Here is a 21,898-nt window from a genome sequence, read left to right on the forward strand (position 1 = left end):
ATGGTAAATGGTATTAGGTAAGTACCCTACCTGCCACTAGCATTAATGCAATGGAACTAAGATCTTTAGCTTTCGTGCATTATCTCAGCGAGTGAGAGGTTTGATAGACTGTGCTTGCACGTAGAATGACGCGTGTCTGATTTGACAGTGTGTCGGGCTATGTTTCGCCAGTGTTGATGGCAAGAAAGCTTTTCTTCATGTTCTAGAACCATTTACTGATGTCTCCGTGTCCCTGTCACTAAGGTGCGGTGTCTTCATGTTACTGTGCCCTTGTGTCTGTACCTCTGTCCTGTCATGTGACAGTTTCTCGATGTTTGTCCACCCATGTCACAGAGCACATGTTCCATGTATAAGGCTATACCTTTTATTCTGTGGCAATATGGTGCTGTTGGAGACTCCTGGTGGCAAGCAAAGTCTGATCTCCTGGGTGCAGCTATTGTTTGAACATTGGTACAGGGTTTTGAAGCCATGGGTTATGGAACAGGAATGTTCTTTGTTTCAGGTATAGTTTATTTGTGTGGGCATGCAGAGACACAACTAAGGAGATGGGCAAGGAGTAAATGGTGTAAGAGAAGCGGAGGCGAGGTGGAGAGACATTTCTCAAGGAGTGGAGGTGCTTGTCTGGGTTTTTTAGATCACTTTGAAGACGATATGCATCCCCAAGACTTTATTTTCAACCACCTTGCAAGGTGCTGGTCGAGGTCCAAAAAGCTGACCACGGGAAAGGGCATAGTACTCTCGTTCCCACATGTTATTTCGTTTTTTTGGGTTCCATTTTAAGTGTTTGTGGGTCTGAAATTGAATGAGCCTTTATGTCCCCATATCCATGTCCCGTTGTCCCTGTGAGCCAATGACCATATTTTTCCGGTGTTCGATGCCATTAAACTTTTTTTTATGTCAGTGAAGAAAGACTCGACTGGTGCTATGGAGCAACACAACGCACCTCAGTCGTGTGCTCCGAAAATTAGCCTCAGCACAATTCAAACAGAAAGTGCATAGGGGCAGATTTATGTTGTGTATGCGCCACGTTTGCGTCACGCAACTGTGGCGTAAACGTGGCGCATCCCTATGACCGATTTACAACGTGACGCATCTAGGCAGATGCGTCACGTTGTAAAGCCCTGCGCCACTTGTGGGCGTTCCGGCGCAGGGTGGGCGTTCCGGGGCAGGTGCGCCTCGCAAAAGTGGCTGAGTGAAATCTATAAGATTTCACTCAGTCACTTTTAGGCCAATGCTGCGTCAAAACCCTGCGCCTGCTTGAAGCAGGTGTAAGGCTTGACGCAGCATTGGTCAGATAGGGCACCCCCAAGCCTTGCTGGAGCTGCGTCGCGCTTGCGACACAACTCCAGCAATGCGTCACTTTTACGGCACAGATGCATGACGCATCTGTGCCGTTTTTGCCCCATGGTGCGCCGCATCATAAATGCGGCGCACCATGGGTGGCGTAGCTGTGGCGCATGTTAACTGGCGCATCCCGAGGGATGCGCCAGTTAACATAAATCTGCCCCATAATACCTATATTTTTTAAATGATGTCTGTTGCGTGTCTGGTGGAGGATTTTTGATTTGTGGTGAGAGAACATCTGGGGGAAACCAGACTTGGCCACGCTCCACCCACTAATTAGCGCAGCACTGCTGATCAATTAAAAAACTCATTGTCGAGCAGCGACCGCTGGCATTTACGGGAATGCTAATATTTAAAAACCAATTGCGCCGCCATTAGTGGAAATGATCAGCTATTGTTAATTGCCATTTTAGGAGAGTGAAGATTTCAGTCAGTGCGACTGGCAGTTACGTGGTGCACGTGGTACTGTCGGCGATGCACAAGGCTGCTCACAGCAATAAGCAACAATACACATTAAAGAACCGAGACGTGTTAATAACCGACAAGTCATTCGACTGGAACATCAATAAATTGCCCTGTGAGCAATGGCTGGCGCGGAATCAGATTTTCGTGGAGCAGTGCTTTATTTTTTTTAAAACCTGATGCTAGTTTGCCGACAGCACCACTAGTACCCATTGCAAAATGCTTATCAATGTTTGTGTGAGTCTTTCGAATAAAATGTGCACGCCATTTCACGCTCGGCTTTTTCTTAGGTTGTAAGCTTGTCGTAGGACGAGAAACAACTATTACGAAATAGCTTCCACTATGGTGCTTGCAACTTTCAAACGTGTAAATTGATGTCGGGAGTGGACATCCAGAGCCAGCACATTTCCATTCCCTTGACTGCTGTTGAAAGGGCAGAGTGTTCCTGCTCACAGGCTAAACTCTGGCCCATTCAAACTAATATTCTTTGGTTTCTGTAGCAGTATTTGTAACTTATTTGCCGTTCTGGGAATCACTACTTCTGCCGAGGGTGTTGGTTTTGTCGAGTACCTTTCATTTGAAAAATATTTTCTAATATTACTCCCGAGTCTATCTTGCTGCAAAATTCATACGGTAAGAGGTAGTTCTAGGATGATTATCCACTGTAGACCAGAATGTCTCTTTTTCTTTGACGTGATCACATATTTTAGTAACCCAATGGGTGGCTCAGTTACTTCCATTTTCAGCAGTGCTATTGGCTTTTGTGTAGTACTCTTCTGCCACTAATATGGCCTTCTAGTGCTGAGAGCTGTCTAGACGAGTTGGCTCTGTAGGGCGCTGAGATTCCCAGCATGTAGGAAACTTATTAGCAAGGCCATCCTGTCTCATTGTAAGTGGTCAATGGTTCCATGCCCAGAATCAGCATCTCTCTGTCTACCAATGTTAGTTCCAGCATCTCTTTGTTCCTATCCCAATGTCTCCCTGTGCCAGTGTTAGTGTCGCCCTGGCCATGAGCCAGTCAAAGTGAAATCCTGCCTCAGTGTCCAGAGTCATCACTGTCTCACATGACTTACAATATATATTCATCAGCTACATCAGGCAGAACTACTGGGATGAGTAGGCCTTCGAACAGTATTCAGCTGCCCTTCCTGTTATGGATCTCAATATCTTTCCCACCTATGTTTACATTGACTGTATATATGAGTTCCATTTAGTTTGTTGGTAGCATTTCACCTGTGAAGAGCTATGAATATATGTTCATATTTATTTTCCACAGAAAAGAGAACTCCATCTGTGGGTGAGTTTTCAATTTGTTGGCTAACTAGCCTACTATTATAAAATGTTTTGTGTACTACTGCTGTTTTGGATTGCAGACAGAGGTATGGCACCAATGAATACGTCCTTTGCCTTTTTTTCTCCACAAGCAACAATGGAAACACTGTGGATTACTGTGTATGCTGATAATCTATAAAGTGCATACGACAAACACCATTTTTCTTCAGTGCTTACATTTCTCGAGCAATTTTTACCACCCCAACAATATGCAATGTATAATCTTCTCAATGTTATTATACCGATTCAGCTCTCTCTTATCATATTTAAACATGCATTCTGCAGGTTTGATGGTTGAAACATATCCATGCAATAGGGTCTCAAACCACTAAGCTCCCATGCCATCTGTAAAAAGCACAGGCGATAAACTCACAGACTCTATCCTATGATAATGCGTTTTACATGTCTCAAAGGTAGTGGTACAACTTTCTTCCTTTTTCATCTGTGACTGCCAGAATTAAATGTTATATTCTTTCCATCGAGTCTCCCCTGTTTCTGTCGCAACTAAAATTCTGAGCAGGAAAGATTCCACTTACCTGACTTGGAGATATCGTCCCAGAAAGGAGATTCAAATTCATAGGATCCGTCTCGGATCTTCTCAAAGAGTTTTGACTCTGTTTCTTCATAGAACGGGGGATAACCACACAATCTGGGGAGGTCAAGCAGATGACAAAGGATCAGTTAAGAAGTACTCCTTCACTAAATTATTACAGACCAAGACAGTAGAAGACTGGGATAAGTTGGAGTTGGGGATGAACTGCGGAACAAAGATAAGAACAAAAAAGTTGCTGGCCTGTGGGCTTTCCAATTTGGAAATTTCAATCACGTTACATTTATCTTAACCAATTTGGCAACATTAAACTCATGTCAAGTTTTTGCCATGGATTACAGCAAGCTTCAGGTTGTATCTTCTTGAAGCAATTTGCACAGGATACAAATTAGAATATTGCCCATCATTCTTGAGGAAAGAAATAGGGGAATAAAAATAAGTCGGATGGCAGCGGCTGATACTTACAAGATGTAGGTAATAACTCCAATGGACCAGCAATCCACAGCCTTGCTATAGGGCTTTTGGGCCAGCACCTCTGGAGCTAAATCAGAAACAGAAAGAAGACATTAAGACAGCTAAAGCTAAGGAAGGTCTAGTATATACGTGAAAAGGAGCTTGTGTGGGGAGGGCTGGCTGTAGAATCAGATAACTTAACATAATGTAGAATCAGATAACTTAACATAATTGAGCTGTTAATGAAAGTAAAACATAGAAAATTAGAAAAGTACTGCATCTTTTTATGGACAAGGTAAAGAAAATAGAAGTCTCCCTAAACCCTCCAGACAATCCGTGAAAGCAGTGACACCTTCTAGAAATTCAAGACCCCATGATCATCTCTCAGCATAGTGACCTAATCACAACTCATCACCATTCTCAAAGCAAAACCATGATGTCATTCACTTGATCCAATTCCGGAAACTCTTCTCAAAGAGAAAGGTGTATGTACTATACACACCTGATTACCAATTTCCTATCACATTGCACAGTCCAAGACTGTCTAGAAATAAGGCAGAAGAGAACCCTTAAGATCCAAACAATATCAGCTAGGTTTCCAACTTATGCTTCCTTGAGAATGCCCTGGAAAGCAACTGGAGGCTCAGCTCAGTCTCTGCATAGACAATAATGCCCTACATGATGAGCTACGATCGGGGTTCAGTTCGAAATGCAGCACAGAACCAGCACATCTAAAGGCAGTCACCAATGCAGATGACAACACAGACAAAGGAATGACTGTCTCCTCAAACTGCTGCACCACTTGACAGCATTCAATACAGCAGATCACTCTACTCTACATGAAATTTCCTAGGATTGAATAAGGTCGAGGGGACCAGTTCTCAAATTGTTCTCGCCAGACCCCAAGAACAGACCTAAACCTGGAAAGCTGGCAACTCTGTCCAACCCTTCATCTTTCCAACAAGGGGCCCTACAAGGCTCCATTTTCTTTCCCACTCTATGCAATTTATATATGATACCACCATTCTCTTTCCTGAAACACTCAAATATCAAGAACCACAATAATGTGGATGAATTGCAGCTCTATTTCCACATTTAATTTGCAATTGATACTGGAAAACACAGCCCAAGATCTAGATGACATACAGTTATGGATGAGGAAACACCACATCATTTGAAATAGAGTTATTATTAATGGTCCCTCATCCAAGGCCAATTTAATTTATGCTCTGTGCTGAACTGCCACTATACTATTGTGGAATGTGCCAGATCACTAGTGTTCTTCTTGGACAAGAGTTTGAATTTCAAACCAGCCATTCACTAAAGGAGGTCACAACTAGAATATAGGCATGGTGACATGGCTGGGTCATAGCAGCCAGTTTTGCTCAGAAAGCACCACCATAGCCCACAGCCTTAAGGTGCCTCCCACGGAGTGCAGGTCCTCGGACTCCAACCATACGCCATGCACCCAAGGTGGACTTGCTGGGGGCCCCCAAAGATGCTTTCCGACATGGTTTCTATGTCAGATGGACCGACATGGAAACCATATCGGAAATGGTCATAGTAATCTCAAGGGCAGCAAGGCCCGTCCTTGAGATCACCTGATGCACTCCGACTGGTGGTCGAGCTCGGGCCAATCCGAAGCCAGCTGGAATAACCAGTTGCATTTCTTTCCCACCACCTCCATCAAAATGAGAAGGTAGGAAACGAATTCGACTGGCACGGTGAACCACATCATTATCAGCCCCTAAATGTTGCCATTTCCCTATAGATCAGTCAGCCTAGGTTTGTGACATGCAGGAATGCTACACAGTTTATTTTCTGAGCGTTTACGTTTTAATGTTCTTTCTATGAGTCACTTACCAACATATCCAGGAGTGCCACATGCTGTGGACATTATTCCATTTCCTTCCATTTTTGATAATCCAAAGTCTGTGATCATTATCTTGGAATTTTCTTCTGGCGTAAGGTAAAGCAGGTTTTCTGGCTGTGTGAGAAAGTGAATATGGACTTAAAGCAAAATGTGGACAAAATAGTGGTCACTGCATTCAGCTACCTGCAGGGAAAATGAGGGTCATTGTCCAAAATTGAAAGCAAGAAAGTTCCCAACAGGTGGCATAACCAGGGTCTTTTCCAGTCTTAGCGCTCTTTCAGTAGGAAAGGCCTCTTGTAGAGTGAGTTTTTTTACTGCATTTCAGTGGGATAGTTTTGATTTGGGGGTCTACTTCTCCAAATAACTGTACAATAGCACCCTAAGCAACCTATAAAGCTACAAACATTGTAATGCATGAACATGTCCCACTCATGTACAATATGCTCTTCAAGCAGGGGTGGCTCTTCTGCAATGGCAGAGTAGAGTCACCCCACTGCCTGGCTCAGGGTCAGCAAACTAAAAATAAAATGATGTTCAAGTATCATTTTATTTTTCATTTGCCAGCTCTGAGCCAGCTTATGCAGGGAGGGGCGGGGCAGAGGGGGAGTGCTATGTGCACTCCCTAAGTGCGCATATTTGTTTGGCTGGCCGTCTCAGGTTGACCAAAACACACATGTGAACTTATGTTTCTCCAGCCCGGCAGCATTGAACAGCAGGGCTGGAGAACCCCCACAGACTCCCTGGCCTGAGCAGAGCATCATTTCAGCCTGCTCAGGCCAATCCCCGTGCTGCTGTACTAGCAGGAGAGCAGCACAGGGATTGGATAGGCGTCTGTGACATGGTGGTCCCAGTGTCTGCTGGGACGAGGAAGAGAAGAGGAAGCGCGATGCGGGTGGTGGCCGGCACCTTACAGTAAGTAAAAATAAATATTCTTACAACCCCCCTATGTGTCCCGCCACACTCCCTCTCCCACGTTCAATACTCCCGGCTCACTGTGCTTTCTTTGTGGCGGTCACCACTGTCTTCAAGTGGCTATGAGCCATCTGTTTCCTCTACCTTTTGGTGAATCTCCAGATATCAAATTCCATCTGCGTATTACAGGGCATATGCCATTTATGAATGTAATGCCACTTTTCTTTCACAAACATCATAAAATCAGAAAATTAAATATTTTCCTCTAAAGCACGGGTACTCATAGTACGGCCCGCGGGCCAGGTGCGGCCCGGCAAGTCTTCCCTGGCGGCCCGCGGACCGTGCAGACATCGTACCCGTGTTTGTTTGTTTTTTTAAAGAATCTCAGCAAGCGCGATGCAGAGACTCTCTGTGAGGGCCGGGCGATTTCCGTCAGAGTGGGGCTGCAGGGGCCTATGAGCTGAACAAAGCCTCATTAGCATGGGAATGGTCTCTTAAAGAGGTGTGAAGTGCTCGGGTGCGGCTGGCTGAGTGTGCATGTGCCCAGAAGCTGTGTCAGAACGGGCACACACAGGCATGGTGAGATGAAGAGGGAGAGGGAGGGAGGAAGGAGACAGAGACAGACAGACAGAGGGAGAGCGAGGGAGGGAGACAGGTAGACAGAGGGGGAGCGAGGGAGGGAGACAGAGGCTGACAGAGGGAGAGCGAGGGAGGCAGCGCGAGGGAGAGCGAGGGAGACTGAGGCAGACAGGGAGAGCGAGGGAGAGTGAGGGAGGGAGACATGCAGACAGAGGGAGAGCGAGGGAGGGAGACAGGCAGACAGAGGGAGAGCGAGGGAGACAGAGGGAGAGCGAGGGAGACAGAGGGAGGCAGAATGAGGGAGAGCGAGGGAGACAGAGGGAGAGCAAGGGAGACAGAGGGAGAGCGAGGGAGACAGAGGGAGAGCGAGGGAGGCAGAGTGAGAGAGAGCGAGGGAGGGAGACAGAGCGAGTGAGGGAGACCTCAGAGTGAGTGAGGGAGACCTCAGAGTGAGTGAGGGAGACCTCAGAGTGAGTGAAGGAGACCTCAGAGTGAGGGAGACCTCAGAGTGAGGGAGACATCAGAGTGAGGGAGACATCAGAGTGAGGGAGACATCAGAGTGAGGGAGACCTCGTAGTGAGGGAGGGGAAAGGAGAGAGAGGGAGACAGAGAGGGAAGGAGAGGGAGGGAGGGAGAGGGAAGGAGGGTGAGGGAAAGAGATGGAAGGAGGAAGATGGAAGGATAGAGAGGGAGAGAGAAATAGAGGATGGTAGAGGGAAACAGAGAGAGGGAGAGGGAAACAGAGAGAGAGAGGGAGAAAGAGAGAGAATGAGACAGTCAGAGTGAGTGAGACAGAGAGACAGAGGGAGGGAGAGGTAGAGAGAGGGAGGGAGGGAGAGAGGGAGGGAGAGAGAGAGGGAGGGAGGGAGACAGAGAGAGAGAGAGAGAGAGAGAGAGAGAGAGAGAGAGAGAGAGAGTGACAGAGAAAGAATGAGAGAGAGAGAGAGAGTAATGTGTGTATGCCGGGTCTGGAGGCTCAGTGGACAAAGGCGTCTGCTGCAGGGACCTGTGATCAACCTCATGGTCAGTTTTCTTCCCCTCTAGCCCGCCCCCTCCCCCACTGACCCCGCCCCCACCAGTGCGGCCCTCGGACACAAACCACACTGTAAATTTGGCCCCCGAGAGAAAGTTTGTGAGTACCCATGCCTTAGACCAACACGGGTACTCATAGTACGGCCCGCGGGCAAGGTGCGGCCCGGCAAGCCATCCCTGGCGGCCCGCGGACCGTGCAGACATCGTACCCGTGTTTTTTTTTTTTTTTAAAGAATCTCAGCAAGCGCGATGCAGAGACTCTCTGTGAGGGCCGGGCGATTTCCGTCAGAGTGGGGCTGCAGGGGCCTATGAGCTGAACAAAGCCTCATTAGCATGGGAATGGTCTCTTAAAGAGGTGTGAAGTGCTCGGGTGTGGCTGGCTGAGTGTGTGTGTGCCCAGAAGCTGTGTTAGTCCGGGCACACACACAGGCATGGTGAGATGAAGAGGGAGAGGGAGGGAGGAAGGAGACAGAGACAGACAGACAGAGGGAGAGCGAGGGAGGGAGACAGGTAGACAGAGGGGGAGTGAGGGAGGGAGACAGAGGCTGACAGAGGGAGAGCGAGGGAGGCAGCGCGAGGGAGAGCGAGGGAGACTGAGGCAGACAGGGAGAGCGAGGGAGAGTGAGGGAGGGAGACATGCAGACAGAGGGAGAGCGAGGGAGGGAGACAGGCAGACAGAGGGAGAGCGAGGGAGGCAGAGGGAGAGCGAGGGAGGCAGAGTGAGGGAGAGCGAGGGAGACAGAGGGAGAGCGAGGGAGACAGGGAGAGCGAGGGAGACAGAGGGGGAGCGAGGGAGGCAGAGTGAGAGAGAGCGAGGGAGGGAGACAGAGCGAGTGAGGGAGACCTCAGAGTGAGTGAGGGAGACCTCAGAGTGAGTAAGGGAGACCTCAGAGTGAGGGAGACATCAGAGTGAGGGAGACATCAGAGTGTGGGAGATATCAGAGTGAGGGAGACCTCGTAGTGAGGGAGGGGAAAGGAGAGAGAGGGAGACAGAGAGGGAAGGAGAGGGAGGGAGGGAGAGGGAAGGAGGGTGAGGGAAAGAGAGGGAAGGAGGAAGAGGGAAGGATAGAGAGGGAGAGAGAAATAGAGGAAGGTAGAGGGAAACAGAGAGAGGCAGAGGGAAACAGAGAGAGAGAGGGAGACAGAGAGAGAATGAGACAGTCAGAGTGAGTGAGACAGAGAGACAGAGGGAGAGAGAGGTTGAGAGAGGGAGAGAGGGAGGGAGAGAGGGAGGGAGAGAGAGAGGGAGGGGGGGAGACAGAGAGAGAGAGAGAGAGAGAGTGACAGAGAAAGAATGAGAGAGAGAGAAATGTGTGTATGCCGGGTCTGGTGGCTCAGTGGACGAAGGCGTCCGCTGCAGGGACCTCTTGATCAACCTCATGGTCAGTTTTTTCCCCCTCTAGCCCCGCCCCCTCCCCCACTGACCCCGCCCCCACCAGTGCGGCCCTCGGACACAAACCACACTGTAAATTTGGCCCCCGAGAGAAAGTTTGTGAGTACCCATGCTCTAGAGAGACCAATCAGATAAAACATTGGTAGGAAAACGTCTTCGTACATTTTGTTTTCATTTCTATTCCTCTGTTCATCAAGTGTTCACCAACTCCACAGACTCTCAGTACTGTTTTATTCATTTTTGCCAGTTTTTTCAACCATTTTTAGATTTAGCTACTTATATATTTAGATATGGCTCAAGTCATTACCACTAAAACATACAGACAGAAGAATTCTGAGTCAGCTCCATTCAGCCACTAGTGTTTAGGGCAACTCTCTACACTTGCTTAAAAAAATGGCATTCACATTTTGCACGAGGCCAGAGGTGTATTTCAAACTCACTATCAGCTATTGACTATTAGGAGTGCCTGCATAAAAAGTGCTTCCGAATGCAGCGCATGGACAGTTCAGCAAAAGTCAATACAATGAAAAGAAGGCACACCTGTGCTCCAAAATGTGTTTCCTCATGCTTGTTCATGATGCAACCAACTGTACATTTGCACCAAATTTTGATTTTTCAATTAAATGTGGTTTTGTTGCTAAGGCGATTTGTGCTCCTTAAACATTTGGACAGTCTTGCCTATGATGCACCAATGACACTTTTTGCACCATGCATGTTTTTACAACCCTTTAACATTTTAAAGATAAATGTAAGTTTGCACCTAAATGTGAATTTGTTCTTACCGCAATACTGCTTACTTTGCAACAAGGATGATGTCATACCAAAAAGTAATTTTCACCTAAAGCTGATTTTCACCCTAGCGCCTAAATATAATTTTTGTTTATAAAAGTGATTGTGAGTTCCTAAAGAGTTACTCCGTGCATTGCACGATTGGCAACTTTGAACCTTAATGTGAGGGCATATTCTTCCATCGCAAGATCATTGACATCCACGACAGCTTCAACTCCTCATCCACCCTGACCGCAACAGACCCCACCCTGAACGCCACCTGCACCAACCAGTTGACCTTCTGGTCTCACGTCAACGACAAAGAAACACGCACGGTCATGAACTCCATCCACTCAGGATCACCATCAGACCCCTGCCCACACCACGTCTTCAACAAAGCTGACGCAATGATCGCACCCCAACTGCGGAAGGTCATCAACATCTCCTTCAACACAGCGACATTCCTGGAAAGCTTGAAGCATGCCAAAATCAACGCTCTCTTCAAGAAGCCCAAGGCAGACCCCAAAGACCTCAAGAACTTCCGGCCCATCTCCCTGCTCCCCTTCCCGGCGAAGGTCATCGAGAAAATCACCAACATGCAGCTGACCCACCACCTCGAGGACAACAACATCCTATACCCATCCCAGTCCAGATTCAGATGCAAACACAGCACCTAGACTGCCCTCATCGCCGCCACAGACGACATCAGGCGCCACCTAGACAACGGCGAAACCTCAGCCCTCATCCTCCTGGACCTGTTAGCCACCTTCGACACGGTCTGCCACGGCACACTAAGAACACGCTTCCAAGAAGTAGGAATCCAGAAGAAGTCCCTGGACTGGACCACGTCCTTCCTCTCCGTCAGAACCCAGAGAGTCCGCCTCCCGCCCTTCCGTTCCGAAGCCACCGACATCTTCTGCGGCGTACCCCAGGGCTCATCCCTCAGCCCAACACTGTTCAATGTCTACATGGCCCCCATCGCACAAGTGGCCCGCCAGCACGACCTGAACATCATCTCCTATGCCGACGACACCCAGCTCATCCTCTCCCTCACCAAGGACCCACACACTGCCAAAACCAACCTCCACGAGGGAATGAAGGCCGTCGCAGATTGGATGAAGAGCAGCTGCCTGAAACTGAACTTGGACAAGACGGAGGTCCTCATCCTCGGCCCCACCCCTTCTGCGTGGGATGACTCCTGGTGGCCGACCACACTGGTAGCTGCTCCAACACCCAAGGACCACGCACACAACCTAGGATTCATCCTCGACTCCTCCCTCTCCATGTCAAAGCAGGTCAATCCCATCTCCTCCTCCTGCTACAACACCCTTTGCATGCTCCGCAGGATCTACAAGTGGATCCCGACCAAAACAAGAAGAACAGTGACCCAAGCCCTCGTCAGCAGCAGGCTGGACTACGGCAATGCACTCTACGCAGGAATCCCAGCCAAACACCTGCTACGACTACAACGCATCCAAAATGCCTCCCCCTGACTGATCCTCAACGTCCCCCGCCACAGCCACATCACCCCACCACCTCAGAGACCTGCACTGGCTCTTCATCAACAAGAGGATCACCTTCAAGCTCCTCACCCACGCACACAAAGCACTCCACAACACCGGACCAACCTACTTGAACAACAGGCTCAACTTCTACACCCCCGCCCGCCAGCTCAACTCCACCGGCCTCGCCCTTGCTGCTGTCCCGCGCATCCTACAAACAACCTCTGGTGGCAGGTCCTTCTCCTTCCTCGCCGCCAAGACCTGGAACACCCTCCCCACCCACTTGCTGCAGACCTAAGACCTGCTCACCTTCAGACGGCTCCTCAAGACCTGGCTGTTTGAGCAGTAGCAGCACCCCCCCATCCTCAGCGCCTTGAGACCCTCACGGGTAAGTAGTGCACTTTACAAGTTCACTGATTGATTGATTGATTGATTAATTTGCACCTTTTATACATTATGTGATAGCTTATTACCACATTGTATTTATGTACTGATTCCCCCAGAATGTAAATTGTGGTTGTGCCATACTGAATCTGCTTCTCAAGATTAATAGCGCACATGCTTTTCTTATGGTCTTATTATGGCAACCAAACCTACAAAAAGCCTCAAATCAGACTTTATGGTGCATGTTAGACCTGGCACCATTGGCATGGGTCTCCCTTCCATTTTTTGCTGTTGCCTCCTGTGTTTTGGCTGTGTTGGACTCAGTTTTGCTGGTCTAGATGCTTTGGGTACTGTGCCACTGTTTTTCGGTGCCAAAGTGCAAGTGTTCCCTTTGTAGATTACTGTTATGGATTGGTGTTTCCATGATTGGCTATTTGATATACTAGTCAGCCCCTAGTATAATGCACTGTGTGTGCCCAGGGCCTGTAAATCAAATGTTGCTAGTGTGCTGCAGCACTGATTGTGCCACCTACAGAAGCAGCTTGTAAAATGTAACTCTGGCCTGACATTGCAGAGCCTGTGTGCAGTCTGGGACTGCCATGTCTACTTGTCAAGTGCACACACTTCCCAGTCCCTTAACTTTCCCTTTTCTACATGTTATCCACCCCTAAGGTAGGCCCAAAGTACCCCTGTGGGCAGGGTGCAATGTATGTAAAAGGTAGGACAGTCCTGGTGTGTGTGTGGCAGGTCCTGATAGTGAACTACTGCTAATTTCGTTTTTCACTATTGCCTGTTCCCATAGGAGAGAATGGGGAGTTTGTTTATAATATCTTATAAACATAACTGGCCCAAGGAACAAGGTAAAAAAATAAAGTTTAGTATGCCTGAACTCAGAATGTTAAAATGCATCGTTTAGTGAAGGTGATTTTTACATTCCGTGTTTGAAAATACCACTTTTAGAAAGTAGGTATTTTCTTGCCTAACCATCCAGTGTACCTCTGCTAGGTTTGTGTATTGCATGTCTGGCTTTTGGAGGACAGGGGCTGGAGAGGGGCTGTGGCTCCAGAGGTCTGATGAGTTAGGGCTGGGCTGAATGGACCTGGGCTGCATTTAAAGTAGGGGGAGGAGATTTCCTTTTCACCGGAATAGGCCTGGTCTGCCTTCAACAATGTTTTCTCCACCTCCTGCCTTGAAGCTGCATCAGTGAGGACAGAACTGGTTTTGGCCAGGTACAGACACTCTCTGCCTTTAAAGAACAAAGGATTTTGGTGGAGCAAAAGAGGCGCCCAGACCCCAGACTTTTAAATCACTTCTGGGAAATCAAGAGGAACCTTTGCCAAGGAGAAGAGCCGGATAAGCTGAGGAGGAATACTGCCCCTGTGCTATTTGCTGTCTGGGGTTGGTCTGCAGTGGCAGCATACTGCCAAGGAAAGGAGAAAAATGACTTTGCTGTTTGCTTTGTCACCTGCTTGAAGAAAAGATCTCCAAGGGCTTGAAACTGAGCTTGCCTCCTGTTCTGAAGTCTCAGGGACACAAAGACTTAACCACCAGCTCCCCCGAAATTCCTTGCTGGGAATTTCAACTTGCAAAGTGTGCCTGCTGCTGTTTAGGTCCTCTGGAGACTGTTTGTCACTGGGAGCTGGAAAATCGGCGCAACATCGAAGAAGCATGTCTCATCCGTACCTGTTTCTGACACATCACCGAAGAAACCGTCGCAGCGCCTGCCGCGGCTTGAGAAATCGCCCCAAGACGCATCGGGTGTAACGATCTCCGAAGTCTGAGATCGCCGCACCGAATCTGATGCAAGCCTGCTGTGCGGCTGCACGAAACCACACATCGTACCATATCAACTCTTTGCATCGAGGCATCAAGACTGTCGCATCATTGGGGGCTGCAGTAAGAAACAGACGTATCAACTCCCCATGCAGTAAGAAATTGATGCATCACCTTCCCTGCGTTGCAGTAAGGAACCGACGCATCACCTCCCCTGTGACCATTTAGTTTGTTTTGCGTGACATATCTAAGGTACTTTTGAGAAAAGTGCCACATTTACAACTTGCATTGAACTGAACTATTTCTACCATTTGAAAGCCTTAGTTTTAATACTGCATTGTGGATTTTTGTCGTTTGGTCTTGTTTTGGTTTAGATAAAGATTACTTATTTTTCTAAACTGTGTGGTGTCCATTTTTAGTGTTTTCACTGTATTACTATTTGTGTTCACAAATGCTTTACACACTGCCTCTGAGATAAGCTTGTCTGCTCGTGGCAATCTACCAAGGGGGTGAGCAGGGGTCATTTTAGGAGTGTATCCTCCTTACCTTGACTAGAAGCAAGCGTCCCTATTTGGACAAAGGTACAAACCATTGCCAACTAGAGACCCACTTTTCTTGTAGTGCATATAACAAAAACATACAGGTCCTTGTCTGCTCTGGTCTGCCCAAAACTACCCTTTAGGACCACAAGCATGTGTCCCAATAGCCAACTTGGAAGCCTTAATAAGTGACAAATATTATAGTCTCAGAATAGGATCCTTTAAAACTGACCTTCCTTTTCTTTTGACTAAGGGCATAACCTCCTGGGTACACTAGCTACTTTTTTCTTAGACTTAAAGAACACCTCTATTTTTCCTTATGGGAGAACCACTGATAACTCTGCCTAAGATCTCTATGATTTCAACACCACAAGTTCTCCATCCTCTATTACCTTATATCCTCACAACCACCCATAGACATCAGCAAATGAAACCAGACAGAAAAATGCTATCAGAAATAAAGGTAGTCAGTACCATCACTTGAAAAAACACCCCTATAATGACGCGAGCCAGAAAAGTGTAAAAGAACAAAGCCACAGACTTCCTGGTACCCATCACCACCCCTTGTTACAGATTTCCTCTGTCAACAAAACTCTCAATCAAGTTAAGCTACACCAAAAAAACAGTGTGCATACTTACTGTCCACCTAAGGACTTGGCCACCCATAGGCATGATTCAGATAAGAGCCATTTGTCACCTCATAACAGCCACATGTTACCGACCAGAGAACACATCTCGTATCGACTCACCAAAATCAGTTCCTTTACATCAAATCAAAGGTGTATGAGTTGATACCAAGTCTGCAAATCAAAACACTCTCCCACAAGCCCTCTTCTCCTAGGACTGTTCCACTAAACCATCCTGTTAGACTTAGCTGAACATACCTATTTCTGATGAAATCAGCATTCACACCAACCCCAATACTTCAGAGCATTCCTTAACATAACCACATACTCGAATACTTTGTGATCACAGTTCCCACGAGACATCTTACCTCCAGAGCTAGACAATCTAACAAAATATAGGATCACTTTGTCTAATGAAGGATGAGGGTCTCTCGTTTCTAATGCTTCTTTCATTACTGTCATGCTGCTGTGTTACTATTAGGATAAAACATAGTCTACCACAACATAACAGATTAAACTAGTAGTTGATTGCCTCTATCCACATGCAGCCTCTTAAATATTAAACGGAAAGTGATCAACTAAATGAACTCCTCCACATTCCAATATCTCACTGTGCAGATCCCAACATTAAACCTCAATTTTCACCTACATGTTTTTCAAATCGAAGTGCCATGATCCCTTTTTAAACAATAAGATATTGATCATTTGTTCAATACTAGTCTTGGGACACGAGTATTTTTTGCGTGCCTTACCTTTAAATCTCGGTGAACTATCCCACTGTCATGAAGGTATTGTACTGCATCTAGCACTTGTCGGATGACATCACTGGCATCCTTCTCTGTGTAAACTCCACGTTCCAAAATCCGGTCAAAAAGTTCTCCCCCTGAAACTCTAGAGACAGAAAAGACGAGGATAAATCCTTTCGAAATGAATGCCTGTGTCAAGCTTCTCAACCTCTTTTTGACTAGTCCCATGCCTTTATTTTACAACCATTTGTTCTTTTCTGTGTTATGGAATTGCTTACTGTTAGCAAATCAGCATGATAAACTGAGATATGTATATATGTGTGTATGTGCGTATGTATGTTTGTATGCTTTATTCGTATAAGATAAATCTAGCATACAGGCAGTGCGGCCAAATAGGAAAGAAACAGTCAAGAAGGGATTGAAGTAGAAACTGGGTTCTGAGACTGCCAAACTGTTACTTTCCTGCCATGTAACGTAGAGCTGTGTTTTCAGTTCTTTTCTAAACTAGATCAGGCTTGGGGTGGCCGTCAGAAATACAGGGTTATTGTTCCAGTTCCAAATGATAGGGCAGAGTTGACTAAATTATGCAGCAAGAAAAAGCAAATTATGCTGCCTGATGAGTCACATTCTGTAGCAGTATTATTTTGCCTATTTAATACATATTAATACTGTATGGGCAAAAGTTGAACCCCATTGGTACCAGTTTAAGACCAGAATACAAAAATCAGCATCTGAAAGGTTTGAAGTGAACTTTTTCTAAGGGGCTTCCACTTTATGGAAGCCATTTGTGGCACTTTTTAAGTAATTTAGATCCATTTAAGCTATAAACATTTTTGGGTGAAATCTTCAATTCATGCAACAGATCGTAGACTATGAGGTAAGTGTGGAAAATGTAGAATTATTCAGAAAACTCAGTGGCCCCGCTCATAATGCTATATTCAATTGATACCGTCCACATTTACAAAGTTCTCCACTCAACACATTCTGACTCTAAGTAAATACACACCGGACAGGCAAGAATCTGCGAGAACTCTGTGACCTTTGAACACAAGTCTGAGGCAATTGCATTAGAAGGCTACCCCAATATTTCCAACCCATTGCTGCTGCTGGATTTCCACTTTGACACTGACAGTGACAAATGTGTTCACTGAAGTTGCCTGACACGCCCTGAGTCATGGACCATGTCATTGGAGAGCCAGACCAAACCAAGCTGCCTAATAGTGGTAAGATCCTGCACATTATCACAGGTTTCGTGCAATTCTTGCCACATCCACAGGGCTTAGCATTATATGAGAGACTCTATGGCCATTGCAGATGTTAGCTGTGGACATCTCTACCAGTGGACATTTGTATGCCTGTAGTGGTTGACCTGATGTTGAACGGGAACAACTATTTGTAGAAAGAGTGGAATGTTGCATGTAACGATCTAGGGGTAGACACCGATGGTTGCCACTGGCTCTACCAGTATAGATGTGACTATCCACCTTCCCAAAGTATGCAGAAATGGCACTTCAGGTACTTACAGTTGCATGACGAGGTAGTAGTGGCTCGAGCTCTCGTAGATGTCCTCCAGAGACACAATGTTTTCATGTTTGACTCTGTGAATCAAGAAACAAACAAACGGAAGTTATTTAGCACCTCCTACCCCAGGCTTCCGCCCCTGGCATTCCCTCATTTTGCCCTTGCGGTCCATGGTCTCAGCAGTCATGCAGTACAAGAAGAATTATAAAGTGAACACGGTTTTGTAAGCCCTGTTTATTCTCTCTAGTCTTCACTACTTGCACTTCTCTTAGTACATCCGCAAATAGGAGGCTGCTGAAGCAGGACGGGGTGATGCTCTATTACTTACCGGTAATCTTCATTACTCCTGGTCCCGTTGTCCTCGGCCCATTCAGAACTTATGGAGATAACCATCTCCTGACAGAAAATAAAAACAAGAGGAATGCTGGGATATCCCTACTGCCCCTCCTCCCGGGAGTACAAAGGTAGGATCTACCCAGCAGCCCTCCTGTACAAACAAGCCCAGACAGGAAGGCCGGCCGCCCGGGAGGGAGGGAGGGGCGTATGAATGGGCCGAGGACAACGGGACCAGGAGTAATGAAGATTACCGGTAAGTAATAGAGCATTACCCCCAGGTCCCTTATGTCCTCGGCCCATTCAGAACTTATGGAGAAATACCAAAGCAGAAAAAGCCAGCCTTCCCAACCCAACAGAAGCCAACCCAGGAAACCACACCAAGGCAGCAACCGCAGAAGGAAAAAGGAAGAACCGGGGAAACCCCAGGCAGAGCCCCCGACAAGAGGGACCCCCACCAGACCAGCAAACACCCAACAAGAGCAAGGGCGCACAGCCAGACGACCAGACCGGCCCCCACAGAGGCCAACCAGCCCACCGCAGGAACACCCGACAGCCAACCAGCGACAGGGAGAGCACAGACACCCAAGCCACCACAGGCAAGGGGACAACAGCAGAAGAGAGGCCAAACAAAGAGAAAGGCCAAGAGCCACCAGGCCAACAAGCCAGAAACGGGCAGAAGAAGACAACCCACGCAAGAACAGGCAGGAGACAAGCGGACCAGAGGAACCAAAGGCCCAACAAAGAAGAACAGCGGAAGCCCACCAGAACCCAACCCGGAAGGCAAGACCGAGCCCAAGGCCAGGGAAAGAGAGAAAACCCAGACACCAGGGAACGAAGAGCAAACCCCAGGAAGCCAAGCCACCAGGTCCCGCAAGACGAGGACACAAGGCAAAGGGAACCAGCACCTCCAGGAAACCCGAGCAGGAATAACCAACAAGGGCAACCAACCAGGACAAAGAGACCCGGAAAAAGAGGAAAGGGAACCGAAGGAACCCCAGGAACCCCAAAACAGAACTCCAGCCAAAGCGGAGGAAACGGGAGCAGGAATCAACAGCCCGAAGAAGGCAAACCTGAACACCAAAGCAGGAGTGCAACCGGATGGGCCAAGGACCCGGAGGACCCAAGACAACAGCAAGGGAACCACGAAGGACACAACAACCACAGCCAAGCCAAACCAGAGACAGGCCAGGCACAAAGACCCCAAACAGCCCAAGCAAAGGACCGGGGCAGAAACCCAGAGGCCAGAGAGACAGAGGCAAAACCACCCCAGAGGACCTCACAGAAGCAACCGCAGCCAGGGAGGAAAGCACAAGCAAACCACAACCCACAGCCCGGCAAGACCCAAGGCAGGGCACGCACAGGGGATGAACCCCGCACGGCGAAAAGCCGCAACCAAGGATACAGACAGGAAGCCAAAGCCGAAGCCAAAGCAACCCGCAGAACCAACCCGAAACAAGGGAAGGACAAAGAGGACAAGACCCCAACAGAGCACAGGCCCGAGAGCCAACAGCCCCGCCGATGCCCCAACGAACCCTAGAAGCGGCAAGAAGGGAAAACAAGAAGGCAACAGCGTGACGGCCAGAAACAAGAATCAGACCGGAGCACACCACACCCACAAGCAACCGGAACCCCACGACACAGGGACCAGCCACCCCACAGGCAGACAGGGCACCCGCAAAGAAGTGCCAAGCCACCCATGAAACTCCCAGAAGAGACTCAACCAGGCAGCCCAGGACCGCAGAAAGAGCACAACCAGGCAACCCAGAGCAGGACGCACAAACAGAAGGCAGACCAGCCCAGAACAGGAGCCAACAGGGAGGAAGCCCAAGGCAACAGGCCACCACAGAAAGCCACGGCCGAAAGCCAAGCAGAAGCAAACGCAGGCCACAGCAACCAGCGCAGCGCGCCTCCCACACGGCCAAGCAACGGGGAGACGCGCAGAGCGACCCGGAAGAAACAGGGAGGCGGCGCCCCCGCCCCAAAGGGCCGAGAAACCGGAACACCGGCCAGGAGGAAGCCATGCCGCCCAGCAAGCCTGGCAGGCCGGAAGGCAGACCCAGCAGACATCCTGCGAGATAAAAACCCACAGGCCCAGGAGAGGCAACAACAACGGCCACCCCGCACCACCACCAAAACCAGAAGAGGTGGGGAAGAAAACCAAAGGAAGAAGCCAACCGCACCCCGCAGCTCCAGGCGGCCAGGCAGAAACCAACCAGGCCAGACCAAGCTACCGAGCAGACAGCGGAGCATGGGAACAACACACCAACCCCGAGAATAGGAGGCACGGCAGGACCCGGCAGCCGCCAGGAGGCCCCAGGCAGTCAACACAGCAGACACAGGAGGGGATGCCACGAAACAGCAGAACCCAGCAAAGGGAAGGCCACAGCACCAGAAGGACCAAGCAGGCCCCCACCACGCACCACGCCCGACAACAGGCGCAGGCCGGGAGGAACAGAACAGCCGGACCCAAGGCAGCAGAAGCCACCCAAGCAGAGGCAGAGGGGAGAGAGCACCCCAATGAACCAACGGCACCTACGAGAGGAACCAGGCGCAGCCAAGGCAAAGGAGGGATAGGACCAGGAACCCGGAAGGGAAGAACCAGGATCCCCAAGCAGGGCAGAGGCCACAACAGCCAGCCCGTAGAGGAGGCAAGACCACCGAGGAAGAACAGGACGGCAGGCCAACCTGAACGAGGGGAGCCCACAGGACCCACCGCGCAGTGGCCCAAGAAGCAGGAACAACGACCCACCACCAGACGGGGCAGAGAGCCGGAAGCAGAAGGCAACCCAAACAGGCCACCAAAGCAGAAAAAGAAGCGACACCGACACCAGAGTACCAGAGGGCAAGGCGCAAACCAGCAGGCAGGGAAACCCCAACCACACAGGGAACCCACGAGCAAGCAAAGGCTGGAGCAGCAAAAAGAACCAGCCACCACAGAGGCGACCGGAACCCAAGCCAGAAACAGAAAGGGCAAACACCCCCAGAGGCGCCAAGAGCAGGGGAACCCCCGAAGAAGAGAACCAAGGGAACAGACCCACGGAACGTCAACCACCTGAGAACCGGGGCCAGCCGAAGGTAGCGCGGACCCCAGAAACAGCAGCAGCAGGAAACCCCAAAAGGGAAGGCAGCACAGAGCCCACAAGCAAGCCCCGACACCAAACAGAGGCGCAAAACCGCCAGAGCGGAGGCCAACCAAACGCCGCACAGGGGAGCGGAGGACCGCCAGAGGGCAAAGCGCCAACCAACACAGCAAAAGGAAGTGCCAGCCAAGGCAACCCAGGAGGCGGATGAGCAGCAGCACGGCAGCGAGGAGCCCACAACAAGGAGAAAGGCACCCACACCCAGCCGCAGCGAAACAGGCAGGCAACGAGAACAAGGAAAGCACCCCGCACAGCTCCTCACACAGACCCCCGCACAACAAGCGTACAGGAAGGCCAAAGGAAACCGCACACCCAGAAGGGAAGAGGTCCACTGAGCCACCAGACCCAGAACAAAACAGAGGCCAAAGAACAGCCAAACTAGCCACCACGGCAGGCAGCAGCGCACACACCCATCCAGACCAGGGCCCAGGAAAGCACCCCAGAAACCGAGACCCAAAGCCCAGCGCCGCACTCAGAAGGGTGGCGAGTCGATAGGAGGCACGAACCAAGGGTGGCAGCACCAAAGACGGCAGAGGCAGCCGACAGAACACAACCACACCCTGACTCCGAGGAACCCTGCCAAGTCGGAAGGAACCGCGAGAAAATGCGATCCGCCGAGAAACACCGGAGGAA

At 49.2% G+C, this 21,898-nt stretch overlaps 1 protein-coding gene across 2 annotated transcripts in view; it reads right to left on the minus strand.

Moving 5' to 3' along the window:
* CAMK1G (calcium/calmodulin dependent protein kinase IG) overlaps positions 1-21,898 on the minus strand; it is a 341,561-nt gene that overhangs the window by 83,216 nt on the left and 236,447 nt on the right. For both annotated transcript variants that reach the window (XM_086923369.1, XM_086923368.1), the window contains exons 4-8: positions 17,792-17,866; positions 16,275-16,413; positions 6,005-6,128; positions 4,154-4,229; positions 3,675-3,787 (exon numbers count right to left, since the gene is read on the minus strand). In XM_086923369.1, coding sequence (XP_086779495.1) covers positions 3,675-3,787; positions 4,154-4,229; positions 6,005-6,128; positions 16,275-16,413; positions 17,792-17,866 — 527 coding nt within the window. The remainder of the gene's footprint in view (positions 1-3,674; positions 3,788-4,153; positions 4,230-6,004; positions 6,129-16,274; positions 16,414-17,791; positions 17,867-21,898) is intronic.

Source organism: Lissotriton vulgaris, chromosome 5 (assembly GCF_964263255.1).
Source record: "Lissotriton vulgaris chromosome 5, aLisVul1.2, whole genome shotgun sequence".
Taxonomy (NCBI): Eukaryota; Metazoa; Chordata; class Amphibia; order Caudata; family Salamandridae; genus Lissotriton; species Lissotriton vulgaris.